Raw genomic sequence first — 14,729 nt, 5'->3', positions numbered from 1 at the left:
ATACGATTAAATTGTTTTCCTATTATTTGGTTCACTAAAACTGTATGCCAAATCTTATTATAAAATAAAGTAAAAGCAATTCAAACAGTCTAAAAAAACTGACCAAACCTTAATAGCCATTAACAAAGACTGACCTTAAGAATTAAACAGCTTATGACAGTGGAATATAAAATGTGTAAAAGTAATCTTTAAGGTTGATATCAATCATAGTCAGAAACTTGCAGAACGATTTACCAGAGGAGAAAACATACCCACCAACTTCGTCAAAAATCGATGCACAATTTTAGTTAACACACTAGGATGCTCATTATAATATGTATAGGTATGTTCACTATAAGTGTTCCAAGTACCTAGTTTAGATTTAAGTATATTCCTCGTTTTTAAATTTTCTTGCTCATCAGGCTACCAATTTTGTAGTGTTTTCATTTTGTTCTCAGGTAGTCTAGGGCGGAATTGAGAATAGCCCTACTGCAGCGACACTACATGTTGGAAGAGGGGGTTGGGAAAGGGCGGAATTTTAAGTAATACATCAATTAGAATACTTACCTACTGTTTCTTTTCACTTGAATAAAAGTGTTACATTTAAACCTTTTGGATTAAAAAATACAGTACAAAAACCGCTTTCTTAAGGTTACCTACTCTGTAAAAAAATGATGATGCTTTTACGATGCCACGTTTCGGTTTTTAGATATGAACATCAACTTTATTACACAATTCGTAACATAGTATTTATTTATTTAAATACGGCTCTAGATTTTTTGTTCACTTTTGAGTAGCTTTTTGATTTCTCAAAACTAATGATGTATAAAACTGAGTACTATCGCTTTGTTGTCAAAGGCAAGGCACACTTGGTACGAAAGCAATGCTTACTCTTCAACTTTGAAAGAAACTTTAAATGATAAAAGAGCGATAGCAGCAAAATGTAACAAACTCTCAAGTAAACGATTTCTTTCGGTGTTGATTACAATCAGTATTATATCCCTAACCAAAAAATCCAAAAATCCTTTGTCGTAAAGGACTAGTAGTGGTACAGACGGACAGACAGATGGATAGACAGACGGATGAAGTGTATAGAAACTTGTCTGAAATTGATTCACACATCTATGACGCTATGACAAACACTGCTGGCGGGAATTTTATATAATTTGTACTATGCCAATTTGCCGTATAAGAATTTCAAAATCCTTATCTCAGGAGAAGATGGTAAGTATAATAATTAATAGGTTCATGTTGGTAGTGTAAAAAACTCTCAAGTACATAATACGGTCATTCCATTTAAAATGTTCTGGTAGATGTTAAATCGATGTTATTACGTACGGTTCTTACCATCCCACGTGGGTATTTTTAAAGAGATTGTTTACGTATTGGATTTTCTGCTTAATCAAAACGTTGACCTTTCATATCGCATTTTTCAAGTTATCCATAAGTTATCAGTTAGACTTTTCTTTCAGATGTATTTACGTAAAAGGAATGACTAATAATTAATTGTTACAGTCATCAGAGATTTATGCTAAGTAGGTATATCTTATTTTTAGCGATTTATGGCAATACTTCAATTTGGTGGATTTATTTACTTGTCTTTTGTCGAAATATTGTTTCAATTGAGATTATTTTATTCATACGTAATACAGATAAAGAAATTTTTTCTTTTGATTTGGATTTGGTTGAAATAGATACAAAGAGACTAAATTGTTAACATATACAATATTGATGTTCAATAACAAACTTTAAATGGTAGGTACATATATTGCATAACAAGTCATTGAAAGCGGAAGGTACATTTTATACACGTGTGAAAGATAGCTTCCACAAGTACACTTTTTTCCCTCTAACCCACTAACCCATCGAATGACATTCGTATTATGCCCATGTACACCTACACACAATGATTGGATAGATAGGTTCCTAAGTACCTTCTGTCTAATAGATAAAACCATATAAGAAAGCAAAAACTAATTTCGGCTGCGTTGTCCACAGTGAATGAAACAAGAAATTTATCACGCGGACTAACTTTAATAAATCGTACCATTTTCGAAGGGAGTCACAGAAAAAAGTATTAATTGCATGTGCTATATGATAGATCATATCGTATGAAAAGTTGAAGCATATGAGATAATTAAATTGTAAACAATTTGAAAGATAATGAACGTCACTTATTGCAATATTTAGTATAGGTGTTAATAAAACGATAAATTGATTATTTGCCACCTTCCACGCGATTTTGGGTGATGACGTTTGTGTCGTCTCCATTCTAGTTAACACTTTATTGCTAAATTTTCGCGATCCTTCGTCACAAGCTGTTTCGTAAATCAACATCAAACGTAACACCATTGTTTACACGTGTACATACAATGGTAACACTTATTGAATCACCGTTCAATTTCGTCTATAACCTTAGCCTGTCTTCCATCGATAATAATTTATTAACGTTGGAGAACAATATTTATGTTTTTTTAAAATATTGCTATAAAGCAATATTTTAGTAAACATACTTATAAATAATGTATAAATAAAGTATATAAACTTATCGTCGAACCAGAACGAAAGTATTACGTTGGGGCTAATTAGCGTACTTACGGCTAATTTCTTCCTACGTAATACACGAGGATAGTTCAGGTATTCAAATATCTGCTGATTTAAGTAGTTGAGAAATGTTAACAGAATAGCCTTTTTAATATATTATATACAGATAAATAATACAAATTAATGGCATTTGGTACTGATATACTGGCGCGTACTGGCTACCTTCACGTACGCAGCAAAGAGCAAATATTTCATTATTTAAGTACTTATTATATCCGGAGCAGTAAATGAAGATAGCACATTAATAAATAATAATAAATACCTACGTATGTTTACGTATTGGACCTGCAATTTTTTATACCGATCTTTAGAACATAATGTAAGCAAAGTTAACTCAGGGATCAGATGTAATTTATTTTGAAAAATTGTTTAATGCATTTACTTACTTTGCTACTGACTGCTTAGCTTGTTGTTCCTTACCTCATTCTACTCACATACTTTGCTTTCAATCTCAACTAAAAGAAGTGGTCGTGATGATATCTTGACAGTTATTCTAAAAAGATATTGACCAGCACGATATTGGCATTACTATAGCTAGATGAAATGGTTTTCCGTTATCATTGAAGTACTACCTACTGAGGTCGAAAACCAATCAAAAATTTTCAGAACGATAAGAGGAGCCCAGATAACATATAGTTATCAAGATAGCCACAAATCAACTAATGAAAAATGTGGGCATACTCAATACTGATACATTAGAGATAAAAGATAGTCTCCTGTAGTAGGTAAGTTATAAGGTAAGTGTATATGTTGCGGTAAAAGTTTGGGGTGCATTTCCTTTTAAAACTTTAAGGGAAGGAAAACTACTGCGATTTATGAAACTAAGAAGATATTGAATTTAAAAAAATCATTCCGGGGGCTGTTAAAAAAAATTTCCTTCCCTCAATAATGCCCATTATGTATGGTGTATATATCTCGTAAATATCGAATGTTTATTTAAGATTTTCCCATAATAAGGCAGCATACAGTTGTTTTTATTTCAGAAAACAAATGATTAACGATAAACAATTGCATTTTTTTTAAATAGCAGTGCACTTTATCATTAGGCTCATTTGATAGAATCTTTTTTTCTCGTTTCGATTATATAACATGCTAGTACCCTTATTCAAAACAATTTTTCAAAAAACATTTATTATAATTAGATGAACAACATTAATCCAGATATTCTACATCAAAATAAAGCAAATGAACGTGTACGTTTCTTATTAAACTTTGAAGACAAAACGAAATTAGCAGTAAAATGGTTCTCATCGCAATGAATGTTCAAAATGTTCACTATTGTGGCATAAAGTATCACAAAAAGCTTGAAATAAAAATTCATTTCTTCTACGCGGGAGCTAACGTGTTACGTCATTGAAAAGAGAGCAAAAAACTCTAACAAATAAAAGTGTGCATTGCTATTTAAAAAAATTCAATTGTTTTTCTATTCATTTTTATTTTCTGAACTAGAAACAATGGAATGCTGCCTTATTATGGGAGATAAAATGTTAAACATATAGAATATAGAAAAATGTTGTATACAGTCGATATTACCGAGATATATACTATATTCCTTACCTAATGGGCACCCTTATATATCGCAGTCTTTTAGTAAAATCCGTCATTTCACCAAACGCCTAGTCAATTACATGAAACTGTGGTACAGTGTACTTTTTAGGATCAAGCGATTGGATTCCCTTCCCCTTCGAGATCGATAAATGGTATCCGTTATGGATCCAGAAAGGGAAGGGAAACTACCCCACACGTGAAATTGTCAGCGTTTCACTAAGTGATTAAAATTAGACCTGTATATTGTAAGAAAATTTTATGTTTGTTCCCTACCTACGTTAGCTATTCCACGTCTGTGTGGTAGGAAAGACACACCCACAACTACGTCAATCTATTTTTGTAACAAAAAAAGGAGCAGCATTGTGATTGCACAAGCATAATATTCAAGAAACTACTAATAATAAACACGGAAATGATTGAGGTCGGTGTTTTTGTACAGGTCGACGTCGTGACAATATCAGCAGTCTGAGGCAAAAAAACAAGTGCCTTGCTTTTACATCGCAACTCGCGAGGCAATTTTGACGCAGATCCTTCGACGACCAACTAGTATTATACTCATACCTAATGTCTTTCGACAATCATATTTATCTTCTGCGCCAATTGAGTATGATCTTCCCACATCAAAAATTATACGATAGAACCATTGAGTAATAATTAAACTAATCCTTATTATATTGTACTGCCAACATACCTACAAGCTTAAATGGGCATCATAATTAAATAATCGTGTAGCTCTAAATCACTTGATATCGAGTGAAGTAGCCCGACTTGAAAATCAAGTCAAGTAGGACAGTTCTTGAAAAACTGGATTTTCAAATCAATGACGTAGTTTTAGTCTGAGAATGAGCTTATAGATCATTTAAACATAATCTCTTAAAGAAACAAAAAATTTTGTGTACCACGAAAGTTTACCCCTGCAATAATTGGCGATTGCTATACATGTAGGTATGTGAATTGTCTACAAAATGACATTAAACGAAGTTAATATCGAGAAACTCATTTATTCCTAGAGGACAATTGCAGGGTTGGCTATAGACTATTTAAGCAAAGTCTATAAAATAAAGACAAAAATTTGGTGTAAGTACCACAAAGATTACAACCCCCGCATTCGAGGAAAGCTATTGTAGGTGTCAATTCTCTAGAAAATCAAGTTTTAAAAGAAAAGGACTTTTGGGGGCACTTGCAAAATTAGATTATGTAAACAGAATCTATCATAGAAATAGGAATATTTGGTGGATCACAAATGTTACAAGTTACAACCCCTGAAATTGGCGATTAGTGTTCACGTAAATTTACATTTTTTGGGAGGTTCGTAGTTTCAATTTTAAAATTAGTTTTTTGTTGCGTTTCAATTCTACCGAGTGTTGCTCTTATAATGGCTTTCGAAAGTCTTAGGTTTCAGCATGTCGGAGATAGCAGAAAGATGGGTGATGCTACCTTAATAAGGCTCTTGTAACCAACAGAGCTGATATACCATTATGTAAGTAGTTGTGAGATCATCATCTGTACTGTAAAAATGCAATTCAGTAAAATTCCTTCCAATGCATGGGTTTCTTGAGGAACATCCTAATCTCTCTACACGTTGGGGATGGAGAATTTCGGATGGATTGGTTCTTACGGAAAAAGGGTCCACTTAGTTACTAGACGCCATGATGAAAAAGGCGGTAATTGATAACAAAAAGTAGGTAGGAATTAACTGGGAAACATTTCAATAGATTCGGTATAAGGTTACCAAAGGGGAACTACGAATTCGTTCGGGGATTGTATATTTTTTCGGCTATCATAGATCGCAACTACGAACCAAAATACAATCAAATTTGTTACAGAAATTTTTATTTCGAATACACTTTGTGAAATGAAAATCTTAAAGCGTGACCCGGCGAGTTTATAATTAACTAGCGCTGCTCTTCTTGTGGGCTTACGTTGTAATTACAGGGTGTATATATGCCAATGGATGAATGGGATGGTGAGGTGAATTCTTTAAAAAAGCATCTACCCAAAGCAGTTATTTAGACATTCAAAGTTTTGGTCTCTCACAAATGTCTTTTGTAACATTGTAAAGAAGAATACCTTACCTATACTTAATCCAACCCGCATATATCAAAGGTATCCACAATAGCATCCACAATGATCTTCATCTTCAACCTACACGATATAAGCGAGATCATATTATTAATGAAGGCTATAGCTTGGTCAGGTTTGAATTACAATAGTCTGCTGTCCCTTAGCTGGTAACATTATTGGGACTTAAATAATAAGCATCCTATTCATTATTTCAATGTCTAATACCGTTAAATACAAAAACAAGAGGTCACATTTTATTGACCACCTGTACCTAGAAAACATCTTTGGGCCTTGTACCTAATAGCTAGCTTACGTGTAAAGTGAATATTGTGCAGTGTGCTACTAGGAGTGTTACCCTTTGTTACGTACAGTTCTCTTCTATATAAAACTATAAAAGACTGCCTCCTGCGTCATTTATTTGTGAATCAATTTTACACAAGTCTACAGATTTCGCACACTTATATTATGTAATATAAGTGTGCGAAACCCAATTGGTGAATAAAAGATTTTTCTACTGAATAATGGAATTAATTTAACTTTTGATGATGCTTAAAAGGTGTAGTCTAAACAAGGAAAATTTGATTTTTTATGTTTGGTAGCATTGGAAGACCTTACTTGAAAAAGAAAACAGATGCCTGATTAATTTTTAATTTCCTGTTTTTATTTACATTATATGGAACTATGGAAGTCAAAAGTTATCGAAGACTGTAAGTACTGCATAAAATAAATCGCAAAGTATCAGACGATTTAATTAATTTTTAATGTACCGACGTGGTGTGGACAATTAGCTTGATTATTTGCAATCAAATCCCTTTGACGGCAAATAAGAACATAAAATGACTTACGAGATGCATTACTTTAGGCAACACATCAACTAAGCTGGTAATTATTTTGTATTTCCTTAGGCGCACTTACAAGTAATTTTTCAATTTTCTACATGGATGATCTAAATAGCTCTGGACATATAGCACTTGGGCTCATTAAAATCAGCCCTTATATATCCTTGCATTGATTATACTTTCAGCCACGGTAAAAGTGGTAGATGCAGCAGCCATAGTGTAAATTCCCCACACATTTGGATACATATACATTTCGTTGTATGCAATCGGTTTTCAGTCTCTGACATGTCATGTAAGGCCCTATCAAGAAAGGGCGAGATCTTTCATTTAAGTTAAATGCTCAAAATCTTGAGCGGCATTTTACACATGGTAATCTTGTGGGTCATAAAATTTCTTTACATACAACCCTTGACTATCAACCTTACTTTATACCAACTCTCTGAAAGTCCAGAATTTAAAGCAAAGAAAATAGCTATTTGTGTAGTAAGAGCGCAAAATGATATATTGTCGATTGAAAGAGACAGTTGACGCGCGACGAAGGAGCGCGGCAATCTCTTGAAATCGACAATCAATTTGCGCTCGAATTACACACAAGGTTTCTACAATCGAGCAGTTCACATATTTCCAAAAATTTAAATTTTTCACTCAAATCATTTTAATCTTATGCCCAAATGAAAGATGTCATTTACTCGTTGTCATTGGATACTCTGAGCAATGCATATTTGATTTATAGTTAATAATTGGGAGAGCGAGCGTTTTTTCTATTTTGTCGCTTATAAGCGACAAAGTGACATTCCTCGAAAAAGATGACGTTTGCGCTGTCAAATACGAGCGCAAATGCCTACTTTGGATATCGATTGTAGAAAAAGTTGTTAGTGATTGGTAACACGTAAATTGAGTGATTCCGTATTCCGTTAGTTAAGCGACTTTGAGCGGTTAATTTCTGATTTTCCGGATTTTGATGGTATGGCTATAGCATGTGCAAAACCAAATTTTGAATCTGGTGGTAGTTTTGCTTTTATTTAAAGTGTTATGTATGAAATATCATTTAATTGCTTCCATAAATAAGAAAGTTGGCACTGCACATCATGCACAAAACAAAATTTGGAAACCGGCGCTATATTTGATTTATTCCAAGTGGCTATGTATCAAATTTCATATAAATATAACTTCATAAATAAGAAAGTTTGCAATTCAGTTTATGTTGATGCTATTATGAATGCTGATCGATTAGGCTCAACTTTTGGAATTGCATTTACTATGGCTAAAGCTATGCGCACATTGAAATTCATGCAATTCGGTTCATAACTTAATCGATCCATTCGTTTATGAGATATCGTGCTAACGGACGGACGGACAGACGGACGGACAGACACCGCACAATATAAACTCGCTAGGAGCTCGTTAATAAACACCGAAGCTATGTACATACCTATATCGAACATTGCTTCCTTCATACACTACTGATCAGTGAAAACATAGCATAAGAAGTTTATTTAGACAAAAGGTTATCCACATTTTGTGCATCATCTTGAAGTATCTTGATCTTGCTGAATTGTTTTTTTGCTGCTTTCACGAGTTGCCTATGTTGTAATTAAAGAGTTTTCTTCCACTTCGTTCCAGTGCTCATCTGGTTTTATCGCATAGTTCGCCTGCACAAAAATCTAACAATAGGATGTTTTCATTTGGATTGTGATTCGTTCATCCAAAGAGTATTACTCTTTGGTTTATTACTCTTTGGTTAATCTGCCTAGTTCACACTTTGTCAAACTACCCCACCATCCCATTTTCTACTTAATGGAAATTAGAGTAGGCCAATACCAAATTAGGGGTTTGACACAATATAGAGAACGGCTAAAGGTAGAATTTTAATTTTTTATGTTTAAAAAGTAGTATTGCAGGTCAGAACAGTTAGAACTGCAATGATTAGTAAGAGATCTTGTTGGAAAAGAAAACCGATTTTCCTTTTTTTGCTGTTTATATTACCGTCCTCTCCGCCATATTAATCGTTAAATTAAGATACAATAAACCTTTGAATATAAAATATAGCAATAAACTTAATCACATTGAGTGAGAACATATGCATAAATTAAATTCAATTCACTTTTTTATATATACCTACTTGCGTGATGTCGAATATTACCTTTATTAAGAGTCTTCTTTACCTAAACGCAAATTTTACATTATGGTGTATAGTAGATGATTAAAGTTGTAAAAAACAAGATGATATTCTTGCTTAGTCAACTCCTATTTTGGTCCTTAGTTAGTTCCCGCTGACACTGTGCAGTTGCGCATACTTGCGTCACTCAAATTGTTGATTTACCGCCCGCCAAGATACAGACTTTATTTACAACAAGTTGTAAATCAGCATATGCATGATTAAAGCGCATTTTTGGTAATACAGGTCAGTATTTTATTAGCGAAGTTTAAAATTATTAGATTTAATGGACGGTGTATTATCTTTCTCAACGGAAATCGTTTTATTCACAAAGACGATGATTTTTATAAGCAAACGTCAAGTGACATTTCCATGGCAATCGTGAAATTACGAAAACCCAGCCCACTTAATTAGACATGTATTCGAGTATAACGTCAATATGATTTCATTGTATTTCCTATTTTTAAATTATACTGCAGGTATAATAAAAAATACTATAAGATAGGTACACGTGTATAATTGGTCTTTAAAGCACTTGCAACGTTAAACTCGTTGCGCGAGCTTTAAAGACTTGATTATACACTTGTATCTTAATATACTATTATTTAATTTCAATTGAGGGTAAATAATTAAGTTTTTATACTGGTAGCGCTATCTAACGGTAAAATTATAGCACCTCCGAACACCATATCGAAATTATTTTCTTAAATTATCGATCTCACAAGTAATCTAACTCAAAATAGACTAGAGCCTGCACATCTACACTATAGCAGAAAGCTTTTAGTGAAAATTTGAAGTCTCTAGCTATTGTAGTTGCTGAGATCTCACCCGGACAGCCGGCCAGCCAGCTATAACGAATATAATGCGTATTTTTTTCAAAAATGCGCTAAAAAATATGATTTCATTTTTTGGGGCAATGTTTAAAGGTAGCTTATCTAGAAAACTGTCGGTTTACTTTTTCCATAAATTGCCTTGATCGAGAATAAAAAAATAAAACAGACTAGCGCAATAATCGGTGCAAAACATCCAATTTTTAAACAATCGGTATTCAGTTGCTATAAACTTTAAAAAAAAAATAGCCCGAACATTTTGTAGATAAGGTCAAAATTTATAAAATAGTTCTTAAAAAAAGTTTTTATGGCGGCATTCTTATGGAAATTTATTTGGGTGCAGTGCGTACAGTCGTACAGAACAACTAACGCACCAGATACCAATTACCTTTGTCGGCCTATAACGACTAGACATAAAATTACCAAAATGCGTTACTATAGGCAACACATCAACTACGTTTGTGATTTTGTTATATATATTTAGGCTGATATCTATGATATACCTACGAATTTTTTTAAAATGCATCACGGGTTGCTGTAATAGTGTACAGCTTGTTGTTACAGTTCAATAATTAAATAATATTAATGTTCTACAAATAATTGGCGAGGAAATCTTTTCCGCAAAAATCCACGAACGGATACCAGGTAGTGAAATCTTGTTGAAAATGTAATACATTTTGCTTCAATGGTTTTTTTTTATTATTATTATTTAAGCTTTTCAAGGCTTGTAGGAGCCTTATATCAGCTATCATTTATTAAAGATAAACTAAATATACATAGAATAATATTTACATAGTATTTCCTTAGTAGATATATAACTAAATTGGTCGACCGATCGCATCTAAGAATTTAACAATGTGTTCACAAGCAGTAGAGTTAGGATAAAACAATAGGTAGTCTACGTGTAGCGGTAATAATGTCTTTCTCTGCAAATATTCTTAATTAAATTTAATCTTTTATCGTTGTAAATATCAAATTGCCATAAAACATGATTTAGGTCCTCATTATAATCACCGCACGCAGCACATTTTGGATCATCTACGATATTAACCCTGAACAATGAGGCAGCGAGATTGTAGTGATCTGCTCTGCATCTAATTATTGATACTGTAATATTACGATTTAGTCTAGATTTGTGGAACCAGGTTTTAGGCGAGTCATTGTAAAAAAGTTTGAAATATTTGGAACCTTTATAGATGGATTGTTCTAAGCAGTAATCATTAGTATTAATATATGAAGTTTTTTTAATTTTCTGCGAAAAATCAGTGAAAGGTATTATAAAGTTAGGGGTAGGGGTTTTACTTGTGTAAGATTTATAACAAAATTATGGCAAAAGATCCAAGCAAGAATATAGTCTTCGTATGGTGTCCATCTCATATTGGCATATTGGGAAATGAGGCTGTCGATGAATTAGCAAAATGCTTCAATGGTTAACTCCATAGATAAAAATCATTTCGACCCTCTTTTGCAAAGTAGAACCACAATTACAATTACAATAGAACCTTTGAATATACAAAAATGTATATTCAAAGGTATAACCCACTAAAATTTTATAAATTACATTAATAAGAATGATAATTACAAATCATTATTCATTCTACTATTTCCATCATTGAAGTACATATGTGTTTCATCTGTGGCAGAGATGGTAATTACCTTAGACCAGTTTGGAGCATTCTGCCGGCTACTCCGAATTAGGTTTTCCTGCAGTTTTCCTAATTCGTAAGGTAAATACCGGAGAGAACAACTTAAGACCTTCTGCAGAGACACCTCTAAAAAGCATTATACGGGTCACTCTGAAATTGGGCGCAAGCCTGTTGAGGGCCCAGAAATTTTATGTTCAAAGCCCAGAACAAGAGAGGGAAAATAATAAATAAAGTAATCAAACCCCTTCAAATTAAACGTGCTTGGCGTTCGGGACTTTCAAGTACTTTATTTGAGGATTGATTAGCACATTTTCTGGAAGTGCCTGAAGGCAACTATTAGAACTGAGAATACGGTTTTTTTAAATTTTGGGTTAACTGTGGATGTGCACCTCACATTCACACAAAATACTACAGCTATTCAACGAAATGTTCTCTTCCCGCTCCCATCGCATCATACAGCAATTAGAAGCTGATAGTGTCCAAACCTACGACACTCGTTCTCCATTCCATGTGGATCTGATTCTTTTCACTTCCGTGACAACTCATGCGCAAGGCCTTACTGGTTTTCTTGTAAAATGGAATTCATAAACTCTACGAAACGCGACCCCTTTGCATCTGGTCCACGTAGGAAGTGGTGTCACCTCTAGTAAATTCTGCCTTCGAACCCACAGGAGTGATAGGGGAACTGGGTAAATCTATGTTATTAAGCGGCAGAGCAAAGCTGTAATCTTTTTATGGGTCCAATCCAATGACCCCGTAGACACGGCTCTGATGATGTCGCTTTTAGACGAGGTTTATTATTATTTTAAGATGTGAGAATTTTTAAAATACTTACTGTTTAGGAAAAGGAATAATTTTTGATCAGTTCATGAGATTTTCATCCGTGCATTCTCAAATAGATGCAGGATACATATCCACAATTTAATTCCTTTTCGGGAATACGGTTAATAAACAGCTTCCGGCCAAAATCTAAATTCAGATACCTACATATTTCGTATTAAATGAAAACACAATGGGAAGGGAAGAAATTATACGTAGTAACAATAAAATAGTACGTAACATCCCAGCACAAATAAATTAAACGTTTAATAGTCAGGGTCTACAAGGTTCACAGACGAATCTAAAGCTAAACCACCGGCATGAAGTAATTATACGTTACCGTTCGTAGTGTACGTAATTACAAATGTTACAACTTATAGTTAGGTGAACAAAAAGACACCTGCCCATGAAATTGGAAAAACTAAGTTACGTTTTATTTCTTTACTTATAATAACTTGCCATAAAGGCTAAAACTGTATTAGTCATTGGTTGATGTACCTTGCCTCCGTTTATACTTTGAATACCACGTTCGGAATTTCAGTTAGTTGCTCTCTTCCGTAGGTATGTGGGTCTTCAAGCAAATCCCTTAATTAAAACGACCCAGTTCGAACGAATTAATCGTGTGCAACATCAGTGCGCATCTGTTAAGAAAATGTGAGGGGTAATATGGCGATTTTTTATTTGTTAAAATTGTCGCTCGCTTGTTATACATTTTAAATAGCGTGTACTTACTTTTCTTCTTATTATTTAAATTTAAAATCATAGTAGATCCGGTCGGAAGTACAAGGACTAGAAACAAATAGCCCTTACAGCTCTCGCGTTGAAAAATAGGGTACCTACTACCTACCTATGGCATTGTATAATAGTAGAAGTGGTATAAATCTTCAGTAAAGCTTCTATCACGTACAATTTTCTTGCAAAATTAACTGGTAGGTCCCTATCTTATTACCCAACAATGAAAGACATTGTCATTGATGGATTTTTACTATGGGTTCATATTCATACTAACCACTTATAGGACTAATAGCTATGGGACGCTGTTAGAGAAAAACTACTGTAAGCTGCTGACCTAGATATTCTCTATTTTAGAAATGTAAAATGGGTCTGGAAATCCTCGAAGTTGAAGTAAGGTAAATGAAATTTATCATCAAGGAATGGAATTTTTGGGAACCTTGTCTTAAAATCAAAGTGCCTACCATCTACACCCTTTAAATTTTCAATTTCTGCTCCTTTGTCGTTACCCAACCACCAATTACGTATGGAATTATAACGATAAATGGATTATTTTCGTTTGTTAACAGGAGTGGCACGCGTGATATCAGAGGAGAAGTAGGTGTTTTGAACACGTGGGCTTCATCTTCGCCATGGATCTATAACAAAAACATCACCATTGTCGATCTGCACGAACTGCCTATATCAGGTAAGATCTGCTTTCCTTATTTGGTTTCGATGCATTACCTATACGGATTACTTAGCATTTATTTATTTGTAAAAATTACAAATATCGGATACCCGAAGGTAATTTATGTTAGATAAGCACAAAGTGGCCTGTAAATGAAAAATATCATTTCAACATCTTATTACAGGAATTGGATTAAAAATAATTATGCGAGAATGTTGTTGTACATCACTTTTTTATCCCACTTAACTGCAAAGACCTTCGCTGCTGAGTCATTTAACATTAACAGGTGTTAGTGTATACCATTCCGGCAGTCGTAGATGAATATCATAATTATTTTTTAGATAACGCTATAAAATAATACTTATGGCTACACATATTTGCATAGCTGCAAATTCTTCGCAGGTGTACCGAAGTTTCGCACATCTGGCTATATCCAAAGTTTATGGAAAATGTGAAGCGACCATAATATAACACTGCAAAAAACGACCCACATTTTTAATACATTTTCCCAAATGGGAAAGGTGCTGTTGTCAATTGTGGTCATTGTGGACAGGCACTTGGTCGAGTCGCTTATCAAACTAGTTTGTTCTGCCAAACTTATTAATATACGTGACAATGACAGCACAATGAGGTTGTTGTGTTTTAAAACTTCAATTGAATCCTCAGTTCGGCATCATTGCGGTGATTAACAAGGATAGCCTTATCAATGAATGTCGCAAATTAGTAAAAAAATGCATTTAGTCCATAAGCTCAAGCAAAGTAGATTACGGTCGGGATGAATACCTATGGGGTTCCTGTACTTGTACACTTGCCAAATCGAAGTAAGGAGATATAGTACCT

General features: G+C 33.8%; 1 protein-coding gene across 1 annotated transcript in view; it reads left to right on the top strand.

The window, feature by feature from the left end:
* The first annotated feature begins 11,727 nt into the window (after positions 1-11,727).
* Positions 11,728-14,729, top strand: part of LOC116172475 — a 29,688-nt gene continuing 26,686 nt past the window's right edge. The window contains exons 1-3 of the mRNA XM_031489699.1: positions 11,728-11,749; positions 13,577-13,617; positions 13,789-13,907. Of these exons, the coding sequence (XP_031345559.1) occupies positions 13,586-13,617; positions 13,789-13,907 (151 nt within the window). The 5' untranslated portion in view covers positions 11,728-11,749; positions 13,577-13,585. The remainder of the gene's footprint in view (positions 11,750-13,576; positions 13,618-13,788; positions 13,908-14,729) is intronic.

Source organism: Photinus pyralis, unplaced genomic scaffold (assembly GCF_008802855.1).
Source record: "Photinus pyralis isolate 1611_PpyrPB1 unplaced genomic scaffold, Ppyr1.3 Ppyr1.4_LG5, whole genome shotgun sequence".
Lineage (NCBI taxonomy): Eukaryota > Metazoa > Arthropoda > Insecta > Coleoptera > Lampyridae > Photinus > Photinus pyralis.
Note: the sequence above shows the minus strand (reverse complement) of the source record. Positions and strands in the feature narration are given on the sequence as shown.